Source organism: Laetiporus sulphureus, assembly GCF_001632365.1.
Source record: "Laetiporus sulphureus 93-53 unplaced genomic scaffold LAESUscaffold_29, whole genome shotgun sequence".
NCBI lineage: Eukaryota > Fungi > Basidiomycota > Agaricomycetes > Polyporales > Laetiporaceae > Laetiporus > Laetiporus sulphureus.
The window spans coordinates 291,767-307,776 of record NW_024468538.1 but is presented as its reverse complement, the minus strand read 5'-3'; the positions used below and the strand labels follow the sequence as shown (position 1 = coordinate 307,776).

Below are 16,010 nucleotides of genomic sequence, written 5' to 3'. Positions count from 1 at the left end.
GACGCGACACATTGTCTTAAATTCTTTCACGGAGATCGCTAGAGGGCTTATATTGATTCATGATCTTGGTTTGCCTAGACTGACCTGAGATGGTCCACGACGCTCGGGTCAACGATGCCGTTCTGTTCGACGTGAATAACGAACCTGGGGTCGCTTGTAGTCCAAGCGGCAGTTGTCAGTTCGGATTCGCCTCGCAATGCTGCAGCGGCAATAGCGTCTGCAACGTATCGTTCGCATTCCGTATTTCTGTCCACGATTCCGAGGTGAGATGGAGAAGTGCGAATATAGACGCTTCGTTGTGTGCTGCCCGACCAGAAGCAGCATAAAGGTGAAGATCAAAGGCAGCCGCTCAGGCGTTGGAGGTTGTGCAGTCATTCGTCGATCAGTGCAAACTCTTGAAACGAGGGCAGAAAACCAGATGACTGGTTTCGACATACTAATGCGAACTCCAAGTTTTGGCTGGTGCTGGTGCCGGTGCTGAGTATAAGGAACGACTGTCTTCCCGTACGAAGGCTGATTTATGAGCCTAGTGCCGGTGGCCACATTGGACCAGCATCAATGAGAAGCACGTGCCAGAAAATGAAGATACGCCTGCTCTTAGGTGCTACGCTTGCTGTGTAGATAGTATATAGCAGCGTTACGATCGATACATAGATGGTATACACTAAATCGAGCACCACGATGCTCCCCGAGAGTTCAGCGTTCATGGGGACAACCAATCTACATCCGTGCGAGTCAGAGCGCCCGACGTGCCGCTAACTTCTTCTTGAGCTTCTCCTGTAAAGATGTCAGCGCCTTCTCACATATCCGCGAGGGCAGAGAGATACTCACATTGACAGCGTCCATGTACTTGTCCGTGACAACCCAGTGCTCGCGCTTCATGTTCTTTCCATGAATCGCAAGCGCGAGGTCCTTGGTCATGATGCCATCGTCATCAATGACTTCCACGCATGCCGCCTCGAGATCCTGGCAGAACAGGCGTAGCTCCTTGTTGCCGTCCAGCTTCGCGCGGTGGAGCAGGCCACGCGTCCAGGCGAAGATCGACGCAACCGGGTTCGTAGACGTCTCGTTGCCTTTCTGCCACTCGCGATAGTGGCGCGTCACGGTACCTACGAGCGTTGAGCGTTCTAACTAGGGAGGTAGAAGGAAGGACTACTCACCGTGCGCGGCCTCGCTCTCAATAATCTGGCCGTCAGGCGTGATAAGCTCACTGGTCATCATGCCCAAGCTGCCGAAGCCCTGGGCAAGGATATCCGACTGAACGTCGCCGTCATAGTTCTTGCACGCCCAGACGAAACCGCCTGATGACTTGATCACTTGCGCAACCATGTCATCGATAAGGCGGTGCTCGTAGTAGATGCCAGCCTCCTCGAACTGCTTCTTGTATGTGCTGCACGAGAGTGAACAACAAGCGCTCACATACGCAAGAAAAATGATGCGTACGTTTCGTACACCTCTTGGAAAATGTCCTTGAAGCGTCCATCGTACTTCTTTAAGATGGTGTTCTTCGTGGACAGGAACTACAGACAAACCAGTTGGAGCATTCCTGCTGTGTAGTGGGCGTGGACGAGGAACATACCAAGGGGAGCTTCTTCGACAGCGCCATCTTGAACGATGCGTGCGCGAAGCCAGTAATTGACTGTCACGAGAATACGCGTCAGACAAGAGTCCTGTGCTTGTCAACTCTATTCTCACCTCATCAGTGTTGTACATGGCCATCGCGACACCCTTGCCTTTGAAATCGTACACATCAAGGACGGTCGGCTCACTGCCATCCACTGGCCTGAATACAAGCTGCAGCTTGCCCGGACCAGGCGCGACGAAGTCCGTTGACTTGTACTAAAGTACCAACCCTCGTCAACGCACTTTTTACTCGCACATGCAGAGCGGACGCACCTGGTCACCGAACGCATGTCGTCCGATGATAATTGGATTTTTCCACCCTGGAATGGGCTTGGGAATCCGCTTGAGGATGATGGGTTCGCGGAAAACGGTGCCACCGAGAATGTTCCTGATGGTCCCGTTCGGGCTCTTCCACATGTACTTGAGGTTGAACTCCTTCACACGAGCCTCGTCCGGCGTGATCGTCGCGCACTTAATGCCGACCTTGTACTTCAGGATGGCTTCAGCTGAGTCAGTCGTGACTTTGTCGTCAGTCTACGGAGAGGAACAATGAAGGCGCAAGGAGCTCGACATCGATTGACTACGTACAGCATCACGGTGCTCCAGACCCAAATCATAGTATTTGATGTCTAGTTGAAGATAAGGGAGGATGAGCTGAACGACGAAAGCGAGTTTGAGCACGAAATCGAGTGCAGGACGAGGACGAAACTCACCTCCTCCCTAATTTTCTTCCAGATAATCCTGGTCATCTCGTCGCCATCGAGCTCGACGACGGGATTTTTGACGACAACTTTATGCTCTGCATTCGACGTCGTGCGAATCCCAACAAGGCGCCACGACGTCCGCCATCCATATGTTCAAGCGAATAAACCAGTCCGGAGCCCCGCATTACCCCAGAGACGGAAAGTAGACATATTTCAGAGCGTAGTCGTCAGTAGTTGCCCAGAAGTGCAGAGAGAGGCCACTCACGCATTCTGGATAGACTGGTGGCGAACCCTCGATAAAGGAGTACTGGGGGAGAAAAGGAAGGCCTCGACACGAGCCTTGTATATGCGACGGAACGCGACCACATCGCACTCATCGCGGACGACGGTGCGCCGGTTTGATAATGATAATTGCGGAGTTGATGCTCGGGTTGAAAGCGCTAGGAACCGGCTACCTTTGTAGCCTGTTGCTATATACTCGGACTTGCGCTCGTCGGCCGATGGCGTGTAGGTGAGAACACTCTCGCCTTCGAATCGTCGATATGCTTGTCAGCACAACTCCGTTTTTTTCTCGCAGCCACACACGCATGCAGCTTCTCGTGACAGCGAGCGAGGTGTTCTCGCTGCCTGTTCTAGCCTCACTGTTAGGGGGAGTAGACTCAGGTGAGAAAGCTGTGTCTTCACATAGAGCTGGGAAGCTGAATCACATCGAGAAGAATCTAATCGGGCAAAGGGTTATACGCTACAAGCGATACAGAATGAAGGTGAAACACACGGCCGCATGCTGGTGGCGAGCTCATCGTCAAGCACGACGAGCTCGCGAGTGGAGAGTGCACGTGATATGATCAACTCGTGGCGCGGACCACGCCGTCGAGTCCCGTTCCCATTCGCACAGCATTGTGCTAGGTGAGTCAAGGGCGACCTCCTACCGAGTATCAGCGCGGACGAGACTGCATGGAAGTCGTAAGCCCATCTTCAACGTGTTTTGCGGCACCGTTCTGATATTTCTATTGTGCTAGACGGCTTCTGAAGAGATCGGCGTAACGCCTTCCGACGACATGCTAGCGTTCAAAAGGGTCCTGAGGTCCTCGAAACACATCATGGCAGTCGCTGGAGCGGGGCTATCGTCTGCCTCAGGTACCACAACATCCATTGTACAGAGATCACGCGCATTTACCAATCAATAGGAATCCCGACTTTCCGAGGTGCCGGAGGCATGTGGCGCAAGTACGACGCGATGAGTCTGGCCACGCCCACTGCCTTTCCCGACAATCCGTCGCGAGTCTGGCAATTCTACCACTATCGACGCGAGAAGTATGTTGCCTTACGGCCCTGAGCATTCTTGTCGATGTCACCTGCTTATCCACGGTATTCAGAGCCCTCAAGGCTCAGCCCAATGCTGCTCATGATGCTCTCGCGCGATTTTCCTTCCCTTCAGTGAGAGATCGGATTGCTCCCAGTTCCACCTTCACTCTGATCACTCAAAACGTGGACGGACTCAGTCAAAGGGCATTGAACGCCGCCTCTAGCGCCCTAGGTATCCCGATCCCAGAGGATGCTATCCAACCAGTGATGCTGGAGATGCACGGTAGGCTCTTCGATGTCGTCTGCACAGCATATGACTGCCAGCATCGCGAAGCCAACTTCGACTCGCCGATCTGTCCCGCGCTCGCCGGCACCGAGGAGCTGGTGGAAAAGGGCGTCATAGAGCCTGACATTCCGCCTTCGGAGCTCCCGCGCTGTCGGAAGTGCGGCGCACTCGCTCGTCCGGGCGTGGTGTGGTTCGAGGAGGTCCCACACCATATGAAGAAGATTTACGAGCTGGTGGAGAAGACAGATTTGTGTCTTGTCGTGGGCACATCTTCAACGGTACGTATCGCGAAGATAGCTTATGAGATTGTTGATTGTTGACTCGGCATCGACGGATGTCAGGTCTATCCTGCTGCTGGATTGGCGTACGAGGTGAAGGAGCATGGAGGTAAAGTAGCTATATTCAACCTTGACCGTAGTAGAGGGGACGACCAGAGTGACTTCGTCTTTCTGGGCCCCTGCGAAAAGACGCTTCCGGAGGCACTGAGCGTCGACACGTAACTCAGAAGAATAAATTTGTAAGTCTTGTACGTACTGTCTTGAACCTCGGTGCTATTTTTTGATGCAGTCGGCTGAAATTCGCATCACTTCCGCCATCATCCTTGCGATATTTTTTGAGGAAGCTGATTGCGGGTCGGCTTTGTTTCGTATCTGGACTTGAAATTCGTCCTCGAGGTACTATCGGGCATTTGCGAGCTGTACTGCATGGCTGCCATGTGAGTGCCTATGCGCACCTATATATAACTCGAAATTCTAGATGGTGTAGACTGACGTTTGCGGCGCAGTGCGCATGTCAGTTATCCGACGCATACCAATGTCTCTTCGTGCGTTGGCAAAGACGGATACCTTGAAGCAACGCAGTACTGTGCATCAGCAACTTCCGTCCCAACTCTCGGATCCCGCGGATCACCGCACGCATCGTCCGAACTTAGCGATATGATGACGCAGCACGGTCCTTGTCGGTGGGATTGTTGATGGCGTGTATCCGTAAGGAGCTTCTTTAGGGCCGGTCCGGATCAGCAACTTCGGCTGCTCGATGGGATAGCTGTGTGGCCGAGAGCTGGGGCGCGCCCGAACACCGATGTTTACGGATTCAAGAGCCATCCTGACGGGTATTCGGAGCGAGGATCGTCGGAGCGCAGGAGGATCAGTCTGCATGTAACCGAGGGCAATGAACTTTCCGGCCTTCTAAAACTAGTGCTGTACCAGGCGTACAAAATCAGTGGTATCGTATTGGCATCTATCGAGGCCTCAATATTGCTTCAAACTTCGTAGGCATGGCAGACTGTTGGGCCTTCCTCATGCCAGAGACAGCAAGTTACAGTAAGTTACGTGGTCATGCATTAGAGCATGTCTTTGACAAAACCTGAACTATGCCTGAAGTTAGCCTACATATCACTCCTCCAGCGGCTGAGATGACAAATGCAGAGACGAGGAACTGAGGCGGTACCGTGCCATTGAATATCCCCTTGGCGCCTGTCTCCGAGTATGCGGCGCGTATCGGCCCATCTGACGCACGGTCGTCCCATTCATGCTTATCAGTCGGTGCGATAAGCGTGCACACCGTGTTCCCAAGCAATGAACGCGCAGCACTGGCCTGACATGATGATAGTGGCTCCAGCACCTATGGTACATGGCCTGTTCTTGACTGCAGCAGGTGACAAATTGGTCTATTGTACTATTCGCTGGTTGTCCGCACATTCCATGGGAACATCCTACGCATCGCGAGACTCACCTGCGCAGTGATGAATTAGCATGGCGAGCAGGATGTCGGAGATACAGAATTCGGGTATGACATACCTTGCAGCCGACGGTATCCTGTGCGGGCATCTACGTGCCGCGTGGTGCAATTTGTCAGCGCTGTGTGGCTTTCGCCTCTGACGGTTGCGATCCCAATCACTGATGGCGGCCTGAAAGCAACATGGCCGTGCGAGGCTGCAAGCACGCGCAAGTTATCACCTGTAGCCACCAGCCGCTGCTCACCGCCTCCAGCCTTCAGCAGGAGACACGACATGATCTGCAATACAGTTCTCCATATCTACATACAGTTTACCCAGTGTCGTTGGTAATTGCGCGTGGTTGAGGCATTCCATAGATCGGACAATACCACTAGCGCATATTTTCTCAACCGCCATCAGAACACAAAGTGCTTCCGGCAAGGCGGACATTCTAAGCGATCTGCTTGAGCCGTCTACGTCGTAGGGTAACGCGTCGTCAAATTCAACTTGTATATATGGAAAACTCGGCGTATCATCTCGCACGGAAGCATTGTTCGGGCATCTTTTGGACGAAGAGGCAGTGCGATACGACGAACCAGTCAAGGAAACAAGTAAGATAACATCTTGACATGGTGGCGCTGAGCGTATCAGATTGGGGGTCCGATGACTTGGGACGCTATCGGAGATTGACTGTTTGGGTAAAATTGAGACTCAGAAAAAATAGCGCTGGTCTTTGCATCATGCACATGAGTGATGAGCCCAGGACCTGCCCTGGCCTGCCGTACCCGCCATCAGGAGATGGTTGGTACGGCGTTTCGAGAGCCTGATGATGTACCGAGGACAGGTTTTCTCGCACAGACACCTCTCTGCTTCGTTCTCTCAGCATACGCCAGTCGGCGGTGGCCTCCCCTTGACACCCTGCATGATCATCGCCGTCCAGCTCGGTTCCAGCCATGCTGTCTTCCGTATTCAAGAGGAAGAAGGTACAGGAAAAGATAGCCAACATCACCGGCGCGCGTCGTGCCCAATCTCCCCCCGGTCAAAACCCACATGACATCCAGAATGTGGCAGGCATATACGAGAAGCTCGACGACCTGCTGGTTCGCGCCGATAATGCTGCCAAGCGCACGTTGAACGGCAGGACACCATCAACCCCACAAGTCCAGCTTGATCTCGGTCGCAGGGAATCATATTCGGAGTGGTTCCCTGCTGATCTTCTTAGTGGAGATACTCGCCTGCCACCACAACGCAATGCTTCCCTGCCGAACGGGAACGGGAGCGCAGCAAGTTTGACGAGGACGAGCACCGATCATGGTGGTAGTAGTGCTGAACCGCCATTCCCTGCTTCTGTGGACGACATCATCATCATTGAATCGTCCTCGCAGGAATCTCGGGAGGTAATGTCAAGCATGAATGACCAGTGCATCTGAGGTATTCACAATGTGCTGTTCCAGCTGTATCGACTCAGCGCCGCCTGTTCAGATAGCGAACTTCAAAGCCTAGTTGAGAACAATGTAAGCTCCCTTGCTCGCATCTATGCAACGATAATCATACTTACACAGTGAATCATATCTGCAGAGTCATAGTAGTTTGGAGTGCAAAAAGCCGACTCCAGCGCCAATAAAGATACCCGATAATCCAGCGTTCTCAAAAAGACCGATTCAACATTCTACCTCTGCAGGTCCTTCTGCAGACCCCGCTGATCAGTTGCAACTGCCCGGGAGCAGCGTCCCTACCCGCCCGTCCACGCCTGGGTCAGCATGCACCGACATTGCTTCCTCTGTCTCAGGCACCACGCTTGCCCGCGCGCTGGTCGCAAGCTCATTTATTCTGACGAGCGATTCCCGTGGGTCTCGATACCGCAGTGGAATCACGCGTCAAGATTCTGCGACACTGCCCCGCGGAGAACATCCCTTCCATGGCCGAAAACGGAAGTCAAATGCCAGCGATTACTCTCAAGACTTAGAAACGCGGTCACCCATTCCACCTGTGCCGCCTTTGCCTTCCAGTGCAGAGTTGTCTGCGCGCGGTATGGACAGCGCGTCGAACGTCAGTAAGAGTCGCAGGAACTCACTGACCGCAGTCGCAGATTACAAGCGGAGCAGTGCCGACTTGCCTTATCCGTCTAACGAAAGACGTAACTCTATCTCTGGCCCATCAAGAGAACAGACAGGTGTGCACTCACGTATATCTACCATTACCGAGGCATCATCCCCTGTCCCATCAACCAAGGCTACCTCCATTAAAGGAGATGGGACATCGGTGCGATCGGCGGAGTCTATCATTCGACCGGTTTCCTCTTTACAGGAGAGTGGCCATGCAAGTCCTGCCATCACCGAGTCGTCACAGCAAGACGTTGAGGCTCCACAGACCAATACGGAGCCGACCCTCATTCCTGAAGATACATGCGATTCTGACGGGCACGAAGCGCATCGCGAGGAGTCTGACGGGGAGGAACTTCACAAGAAGAGGGCAATTTCCCCAGTATCGGTTCATGGGACGACTGTGCCCTCATATTCATTGGCAAGCTACGAGCGTGCGAGCATGCGAACGTCAGAGTCGATATTCGGCACCCCTGGAGCTGTCTCCCAAGGAGGCCTAATTGTTCCGTACGCTGGTGGCCTCGTCTCACGCTCCCGCTCTGAGTCGAGTGCGCACAATAGCAATGGCAGTGGATCGAATCGACCCATTACTTTATTGCCCATCGGCGGACGTCCACGCTCTGTACTAATGCAGCGCTCATCCTCTTCTCCCCGCATTTCTTCTGACAGCGACCTCCGGGCCCTTCCGTTGGTCACGTCCATCCCTCCGACCGCGCACCCGTCAGCCGGCTCGACTCCCGTAGAGTCACCCGATCTGCTTGACTTTATGTTCCCGGTTACACCTGCAGCGCTCGTCCGGGCACGTTCAGGAAGAGAGCGCGATGGCAGCCAGTTGCCGCCGTTGGCAATTGTTGATGATGACCATGGCCTTCCTACTCCGACTCTTAGCTCAGATATGGAGTCGATGGCGCCAGTGTCGACGAACATCCAGACATTCCCGGAAACGCCGTACGCGTTCAGCCCGCTACTGTCTGCGGGCGTCCCTGCGCCCATGCCTCCTCCTCTTCCTCGGCTAGGACCGAATCAATCACCTATGTCGAGCCATCGTGCTGGAGTGGCAGAATTGAAGCAACGTTGGGGACAGCAGCGGACGCCTCTGTCGCGCTCGATCACTGCGCCGTCTGGTATTCGTGCGCCGCCAACGCCGCCTTCGTCAGTGGAGAGCACCCATGACAGCCCTCCCGCCAACGGCGAGCATGCAGCCGCATCGTCAGGTCGCAGCGCTATCGTCGCTCACGCCCGCTTATCGCGTATAGAAGAGTCGCAAACGCCGCCTATCACGCCAGCCCAGAGCTCATTGCCAGAAGGAATGGCGTTGGGGTTGTCGACAAGGGTTTCAGCGAATGCCGTCTCTCCAGGCCCAGCCGTTCATATTCCGGAGAGTTATATCGCCAGTAATGCAGAAGCCACATTATCCGCTGGCATGAACGTATCATCTCCGAATCCGCGCCCGTTGCCTGTGTCGCCAGCTCCTGCAAATGCTCTTTTGCAGACGGATGAGCCACCGGATGACTCGCCTCCACCCTCATATGCATCCATGCACGAGGCATCCTTAGCCGTGCCCCCTCTTGAACCGCGTATCGTGCTGGATGCACCACGTCCTGCGGAAAGTCCACCGAGACAGTCAAGCTTGCAGTCCAGTTCTGCATCTGTATCCAGCAGTTCATCTGTATCTAAATCTGAACACACCACTACTCTCACCCCACTGCCCTCTCCACCGTCAGCAATTCCGTTGCCTCCTTCCCCTATTCCATCATCTCCAATGCCCTCCATTGACGAGCAAGTAGCTGTCACTGATCAGGAACAGCCGCCCCCTCCTCCGTATGTTGAAGTGCAGCGACCGAGCCAGCCTGCGCCTCCATCATCGCCGGCGCGCTCTATATCAATCATCTCGCAGCATCGTACTAGGACGCCGGATTCCGTGCCTTTAAGGCGCGTAGTCCGGACAAGGCCTCCTCCACCGCTTGGTCCGCGGAAACCCTCGGGTTCAGGCAGGTCACGCGCTGCATCGGTCTCGTCGTCTGTGAGCAACTACGGCGGACCTAGTACAATGCGCAGGCCGTCGATGACGACATTGTCCGCATCTGGACCGAAATTTCAAACGACGCAGGTCAATTTCCGTGGACTCACCAAGGAACAGGCAGAGTGGACGTTCACATCTGAAGAGTTGCAACAATTGGTGTCTGCTGCTATCAGACAGACTACCGATATTTCTGCGATACGTCTTCTTCCCCTGGAGACGCTGAACGAGGCTTTGCCGGAAGAGATCAAGAGGCTGGAGATAGTCAGTGCTGAGCTGAGGACGAACTACAAGATAAACGTGCGTCGACGGAAGATGTTGATGAGTTCGCTGTTCGCCATGACTGACGGCATAGAAACGTGCGATGGCGCTGCTGCTGCACGGACTCTTGAGGAGTTGTCCGACGTCACGGAAACTCTGGATCATCAGGCGGAAGAGCTGTTCGATGTCACCACGCAGCTTGGCCAGCTAACTCATCTTCGCGATGTTCATTCGAGTAGTGCGCTGATCATGGCGCTTCACAAGCTGAACAGAAGTTTGAAGAAGCACCTGGAACAGGGGCAGAAACTTCGCGAGCAGGTGGCTATTATGGAAGCGGAACGGGACGAAGCGTGGAAACAGGCGCAAGAGGTTGCCCAAGACTTTGACGACCTACAGGAGCGCACTTGCGATCCAGCTATTACGTCAATGCAGACCGGAGCTTCCAGTCGCCGCTCCAGTCGAGTAATCTTAGCGCGGAAGAACAGCGCACGAGTTGCAAAGACCGGACTGCGGTCCTCCCTTCACAGGCGCAGCCAACGATCTTCTGTCAGCAGCAGTCATCTAGCCAGCGTAGTGACATCCCCTGCCATGAGATCTGCTGGCATCAGCGACGTTCCTCCCGTCCCCCCAATACCGATACAGACAACATGGAATATCAACACTGATTTACCAACGAGTCAGACAGGTCAGCTTCCCTCCCTTTCCTACGGTTGGATCTGTCTAACTCATGAAACAGGCATGTGGTCAGAATCGCCCTCTTCTGGTTTCAGAGCCATGACTGAAGCTCAGAGAGAACTTTGTGAGATGCTGGGCATTTCCTTGGATGACCTGAATGGCAATCGCCCTTCGAGACGTCAGTCCACGTCAGCGACGATCGGGGTCAAGAGTCCCATCTCGCCAAGCAGATTACGACGGAACTCAGAGAGCCAGACTATGACGCCCCTTCCTTCAGCGAGCCTGCTACAAACACGGTAGCAAGTACTCTGCATACCATATGGTTTCTAAGTACAACGCATGATGCGATGCTTTGTACACAATCCGCCCATCATTCTTACTTATCGAGTTAACTTTATTGACATGCATCTCGTCTTTTGAGCTTTGCTTAATCTCATGCTTGTATTCACGCCGCCATTCTTTCGAGCACCATTGCCGCATATACCGCGACATAACGCGCCGTACATCTGGTAGCGTCATTCCCTGAACGTACTCACACCATTGTGGATTACATTACTGTAAAATCCATGCGAGCCGTCTTTTCATGTACATCGACTGCAGGACAGATTGCAAGAGACGAGCCCCCCACTGATGATGTTGGAAGACAATGCAGCATCATTTGAATTGTGCACATGCTATTAGTAACGCATCGTGAGCTAGAGGAGCGAGCTCAGAGAGAAATTGATTGGTTCGCCGTACAGAGATCACGATGATACAACGGTAATGCTCTAGGAATCGAATGCAATGATAACCATGTCGACAGATCGGAAGAGAGAGAGAGAGGAGGGGTGAGGAGATGAAGAGATGAATGCAAATGGAACGATACAGATGCTGGCGGTGTCGCATAACGAGTCATGATTAACGGCACGCGGCGTGGACCAGAGTCTGAATGATCCTGCGCACGAACTTGGAACGAGGGGGGTCTAGTGTACGATGCAAATGCGAAATGCGAAATGCGAATGTTAGAGTCAGAAGCCCAGTACATGAACAGTGTCCATCACAACTCGAAGGCGGGTGTGCGATCACGGGCGGGCGCGATTATAAGAAACAACGATATGGCTCGAGAACATCGAAGGAGCGTGAGAGATTGAGTGCGAACATAGTCGCTCAGGTGTATCAAGTACGTGCAAGTGCTCGTGACAATCCGAACCAGAGGGCGCAGACGTTCCATTCATGCTCTACAACACAAGAATGGCTCATCCGGACCCGTAAGACCGCAGCTTGCGCATGATGGTGTCCATGCTGCGCTCGCGCTCGGTCGCACGGTCGAGCACCTGCCCAATGGATGGCGACGAGGCGACCTTGCCGCCGTGCGGCGCAGGGCTGCTCGAGACCGAAGATGCTGTCGAAGACGCGGAAATGCGTTTGAGGATGCGCGAAGCGCGCTTCTCGTCGTGCAATTTCTTCTGCGTGCTGCTATCGGTCGTGCGATCAGGATGCAGACTATCGGTAGGACTCCGAGGTGTCTCGGGTATGGCGGACAGTCCGGAGGACGCGGTGTTGATTGCGGTCAGCGATGGCAGGGATGAAGGCATCGAACCTGACGATGAAGAATTGGACGACACGAACTTCATAGTGGTGCTCGCAAGGGACGGGATAGACGGCAAATCGACATCTCGAAAACCCAGCCCACTCGAAGTACTGGCGCTCAACACCGGCGAGCTCGTCCGCCTCGCCTGCTTCTGCTGCACACAGATCGCCACCGACGGCGGCGACTGCCCACCGGGCAGCGTATTCGACCTCTTCTTCCGCACGAACACCGCGCCATACTTTGGACTCGCACTTGCGCTCGGCCGCGCCATCGGGCTCGCGAGCGCATCCGAGCTCGGCGGGCTGGGTGCCAGCGGCGCGATGAGGTCCGACACCGAGTTCTGCAGCTCGAACAGGCCCTCCTCCATGCTGTCCATCGTAGAATCCATCGAAAAACCCCGATGCGGTTCCGGTGGGGTGCCGCCATGATGCTGGCTGCCCTGCGACGACTTTGACGAGGAGCGCGCGCGGATCGCCGTGCGAGGGCGCGCAGCGTCGCCACCGCTTCCGCTCGCGGCACTCATCGCGCTATTCCGCTGCCCGGCGTTCATGACGAGCCAGCGAAGACCAGTAATCTCGCGCTCGCGCTTGCGCGCCTCCTTTTCGAGCACCTCGATGCGCCGCATGAGCTCGTTCTTCTCCGCGGCGTGTCGTTCCGTGAGCGTCAGCAAATACGACGAGAGCCGCTTGTACTTTGCGCTCTGTGCGTTCAGTGCGTCGCGCAGCTGCTCCATGGTCGCCACTTCGCCCTGGGACGCATTGCCCACGCTATTATGCTCCACATGCTCTCGGAAGATCACACTGCTCGCAGGAGACCCGCTCAAGCTCAGATTCGCGTTGCTCTGGCCAAAGTTGTCCAAAAGCGGCGTGGACGGCGTGGACGACTCCCCGTTCACCGTGCTCAGCGTCACCGTCGACGACGCACGGCTCGAAAGCGTGTTCGCGCGCGACCTATGGAACACCGCGCGGTGTACCTGCCCCACCGTCATCTGCGACGCTAGCGTCGGGATCGTCGGCAGCGCAGACATCGGCTGGCTACTACCCGCACTGGGCGCGCTCTCCGCCGGGCCGGACGGCGTCACAAAAGCAGAATGTGGCGGCGAGGGAAGCGGTTCCGCAGGCGGGCCCGCCCTCGGCGCACGCCTGAACGTCGTGAGCAGCGGCGGAGGCGTGCGGCCGCCGCTCGAATGGAAGGACGCTGTCGCAGGGATGCGACTACGGGGCGGAGGCGAGCCCGGCGGGGAGCGCGTGACGGTCTGTTGCGGACCTGGGTTGACAGGCGGACGCGTGTTCGGCTCCGGCGCGCTTCGCGACGGAGGCTCATCGCGACGCGCAGCCCGCAGCAGCGCGCTGCCCACCCCCACCCGACCGCTTGGCGCGGCCGTCGCGACGGTGAGCGTCTCGCGCGTGCTCGACGAGCTGCCCGCGCTCGACCGTTTGGACGGGTGCTCGTCCCCCCACGGGTCGGATCGGTAGTCCTGCTGGGGCGTCTGCGTGCGCGCGCTGTCGCCGCTGCCGCGCGGGGGAAGAGGGAAGTGTAGCAGGCTCCGTGGGCTTGGTGAGCCCGTCGAGCTCGCCTGGTCTGAGCTTGCGTACCCGGGCGAGTCGTGGAAGTCGCGCCCGGACGTGCTTCCGTGGCTCCATGCAGGTGCGCGAGCGGCAGGCGGCGTGGGTGCGGTGCGCGGTGTCATGAAGGTCGCTTCGTCCTCCTCGGGTTGTCCGCTCAGCGGCGGGGCAGACACAGTGATGATTGGGCGCGCGCCGTTGGTCTTGGTGCTCTGGCTGGTTTTCGATTTGTGCCCCTTGCTCTTGGGTGGGAGGGCAGGGATCTCCGTGCTTTCCCTGCCAAAGTCGGCGGAGGACATCGATTTCTGTGGGCGGATGTGGCGGATGTTGGAGACAGGGATGGCAGAGGCGTGCTTATGTGGTGGGCTGGAGTCTGAGGAAGCGGAATCATGGCGTATCGCGAAATGCGAAGGGAGCAATTGCGAGATGGAACCGAATGAGGGTGAGGAGACGTCCAGAGGAGGAAGCGCTGCTGGGGGAACCGGGTTTGGAGAAGAAGGAGTGGAGATTGAGCGAGTGGCTGCGCCCTTGCTGTAGAACAATTGTTAGTGTATGGCTCTAGAAATGTCGTCTACAGAGCGATGCAATCAAAAGAGCTTGTTGAAGGATCTGCAAGCGGATAGGGCGTAAGACGGTCGCCAGCTATGCGCCGAGTTTGCTTCAGAAAGCAAAGGGTTGACCCGCAATGTACGTCGACAAGCCATCAGTTCACGACGTGCTGTGCAGATGAACCTATTGCTCCGAATGGCATCCACGCGAGTTGCGCTGCCTAACGACAGCATTGGAGTAGACTGTCACTGCACCAGGCAGCCAAAACAGCATACATTGGGTATGCATTGCGCGTCGTGGATCTTGTTGGACTTTGCACGTAGCGACATCACCGGCACATGGCTCTCTGGCAAGAATACCCTCAAGAGCTATACCACTTCCTGCCTTGCCAACCAAACCATCGACAACTCACCTGTTCGAAGACAGTCTGCGGACGTCCAGCTTGGGTAGGGGCGGCGGCGGCGCATATGCATTTGACGTGGTCTTCGTTTCAGCAGATTTGGTCGACGAGCTGGGCGACGCCGAGGTGCTCTTGCGCCTACGCGCGAAGAACGATATCTTTGACTTGCTCTTGCTCGCACTGTCAGGCTCTGGCAGCGGCGGAACCGGCGGTGGCGACGAGAGCGCATCAGAATGTTTGGCATGTGCATGGTTGCCCCGTATGAGATCGGATATGTCAGACGTTTTGGAGCGCAAGCGGCCGCCCGTAGAAGGCCTGCGGCCAGTCATCGCAACGTCGGCTCGTCTCGTCTAGCGTAGCGTAAAAAGACCGTGAATAGTGAAGGAACGTGAGGACGGAAGAACGAGAGGAAGGAGGGAGAGGAGGAGGAGGGCGCGCTGTACGGCGGCGGGAGAGCGTAATTATCGTGGAAGATGGAGAGAAATAAGATTCATGACAAGGCGAATTCGACAGGATCCGGGCGTGCTACCATTGGGTGTTGGATGTCGAGATCAGTCTAATTGAGCGGGCGCGGAGAAGCTGGGCAGCGTGGCACGAGTCGCAGGCGCCGGCCCAACCCTGACAATAGTAGCAGGCGTCCATCTCCGCAGCGGGGGATCCCTTTTCCCTCTTGTGTCTCTAGCATCGTCCTCGGCGTTCCTTCGTTGTCGATTAATGCACCCATCGCACCCGAGGCGTTCGCACTGTCCAGACTCATTCAAGTTCGACCTGCAGAGGCCGGATTTCATTCAAGTCGCGGCGCGCATGGCAAGGCACTGGGTCTTGGTTCTCTGCAACTCTATTGAACAGCGGCCTCACGTGGCAGCTCTGTATGAAATAACGGATGGACCCTTGAAATGCTTCTTTCAATGGGTTCCTTTCCGCTGGCTCCGTAGCCTTCAGGGGAAGGAAGCTTCTCCCATTAATACCAACTGAGCCTGGCTCTATTGCGCACATGTCTCCTCTGTCCCAGTAACGGCGAGGAACAGCATTCATTGCAGTGGCTGCAGTGTTACATAATCGACCGCCTAGCGTTCAGTAGCCTCGCGTTCGCCGCGGCATCAAATCCAACCTAATCTGGCATCCGCGGATCGGCTACCGTGTTTCAGCTAGACCGTCAAAGCCATCCGATTTCCACGGCAAACACACACTTCGCATCCACCCGAACGCCCTACTCAAAAACGCATTGATGGC

At 55.7% G+C, this 16,010-nt stretch overlaps 6 protein-coding genes across 6 annotated transcripts; 3 read left to right on the top strand and 3 right to left on the bottom strand.

Moving 5' to 3' along the window:
- Positions 1 to 2: 2 nt before the first annotated feature.
- LAESUDRAFT_249302 (uncharacterized protein) lies at positions 3 to 469 on the bottom strand. The gene is made up of 2 exons (XM_040901736.1): positions 145 to 469; positions 3 to 84 (listed from the first exon to the last, which is right to left on the bottom strand). The coding sequence occupies exons 1-2, from the start codon at positions 433 to 435 to the stop codon at positions 58 to 60; spliced, it is 318 nt and encodes a 105-aa protein (XP_040762711.1). The 5' UTR covers positions 436 to 469; the 3' UTR covers positions 3 to 57.
- A 266-nt stretch (positions 470 to 735) lies between these two features.
- Positions 736 to 2,695, bottom strand: LAESUDRAFT_656865 (isocitrate dehydrogenase; the record flags this gene model as incomplete). Its single annotated transcript, XM_040904648.1, has 10 exons — positions 736 to 777; positions 832 to 1,109; positions 1,161 to 1,390; positions 1,444 to 1,520; positions 1,580 to 1,639; positions 1,696 to 1,839; positions 1,897 to 2,157; positions 2,212 to 2,277; positions 2,337 to 2,422; positions 2,593 to 2,695. The coding sequence occupies 10 exons, from the start codon at positions 2,693 to 2,695 to the stop codon at positions 736 to 738; spliced, it is 1,347 nt and encodes a 448-aa protein (XP_040762710.1).
- Positions 2,593 to 3,452, top strand: LAESUDRAFT_249127 (uncharacterized protein). The gene is made up of 4 exons (XM_040901735.1): positions 2,593 to 2,838; positions 2,905 to 2,990; positions 3,044 to 3,290; positions 3,347 to 3,452. The coding sequence occupies exons 1-3, from the start codon at positions 2,732 to 2,734 to the stop codon at positions 3,235 to 3,237; spliced, it is 387 nt and encodes a 128-aa protein (XP_040762709.1). The 5' UTR covers positions 2,593 to 2,731; the 3' UTR covers positions 3,238 to 3,290; positions 3,347 to 3,452.
- LAESUDRAFT_727540 (DHS-like NAD/FAD-binding domain-containing protein) lies at positions 3,184 to 4,447 on the top strand. The gene is made up of 5 exons (XM_040909241.1): positions 3,184 to 3,290; positions 3,347 to 3,464; positions 3,515 to 3,641; positions 3,704 to 4,196; positions 4,260 to 4,447. Exons 2-5 carry the CDS (start codon positions 3,386 to 3,388, stop codon positions 4,416 to 4,418), a joined length of 858 nt encoding a protein of 285 aa, XP_040762708.1. The 5' UTR covers positions 3,184 to 3,290; positions 3,347 to 3,385; the 3' UTR covers positions 4,419 to 4,447.
- A 2,141-nt stretch (positions 4,448 to 6,588) lies between these two features.
- LAESUDRAFT_715261 (uncharacterized protein) lies at positions 6,589 to 10,993 on the top strand (the record flags this gene model as incomplete). Its single annotated transcript, XM_040907130.1, has 4 exons — positions 6,589 to 7,032; positions 7,090 to 7,149; positions 7,214 to 10,703; positions 10,755 to 10,993. The coding sequence occupies 4 exons, from the start codon at positions 6,589 to 6,591 to the stop codon at positions 10,991 to 10,993; spliced, it is 4,233 nt and encodes a 1,410-aa protein (XP_040762707.1).
- Positions 10,994 to 11,928: 935 nt separating this feature from the next.
- Positions 11,929 to 15,354, bottom strand: LAESUDRAFT_813837 (uncharacterized protein; the record flags this gene model as incomplete). Its single annotated transcript, XM_040914531.1, has 2 exons — positions 14,790 to 15,354; positions 11,929 to 14,359 (listed from the first exon to the last, which is right to left on the bottom strand). Exons 1-2 carry the CDS (start codon positions 15,104 to 15,106, stop codon positions 11,929 to 11,931), a joined length of 2,748 nt encoding a protein of 915 aa, XP_040762706.1. The 5' UTR covers positions 15,107 to 15,354.
- Positions 15,355 to 16,010: the final 656 nt, after the last annotated feature.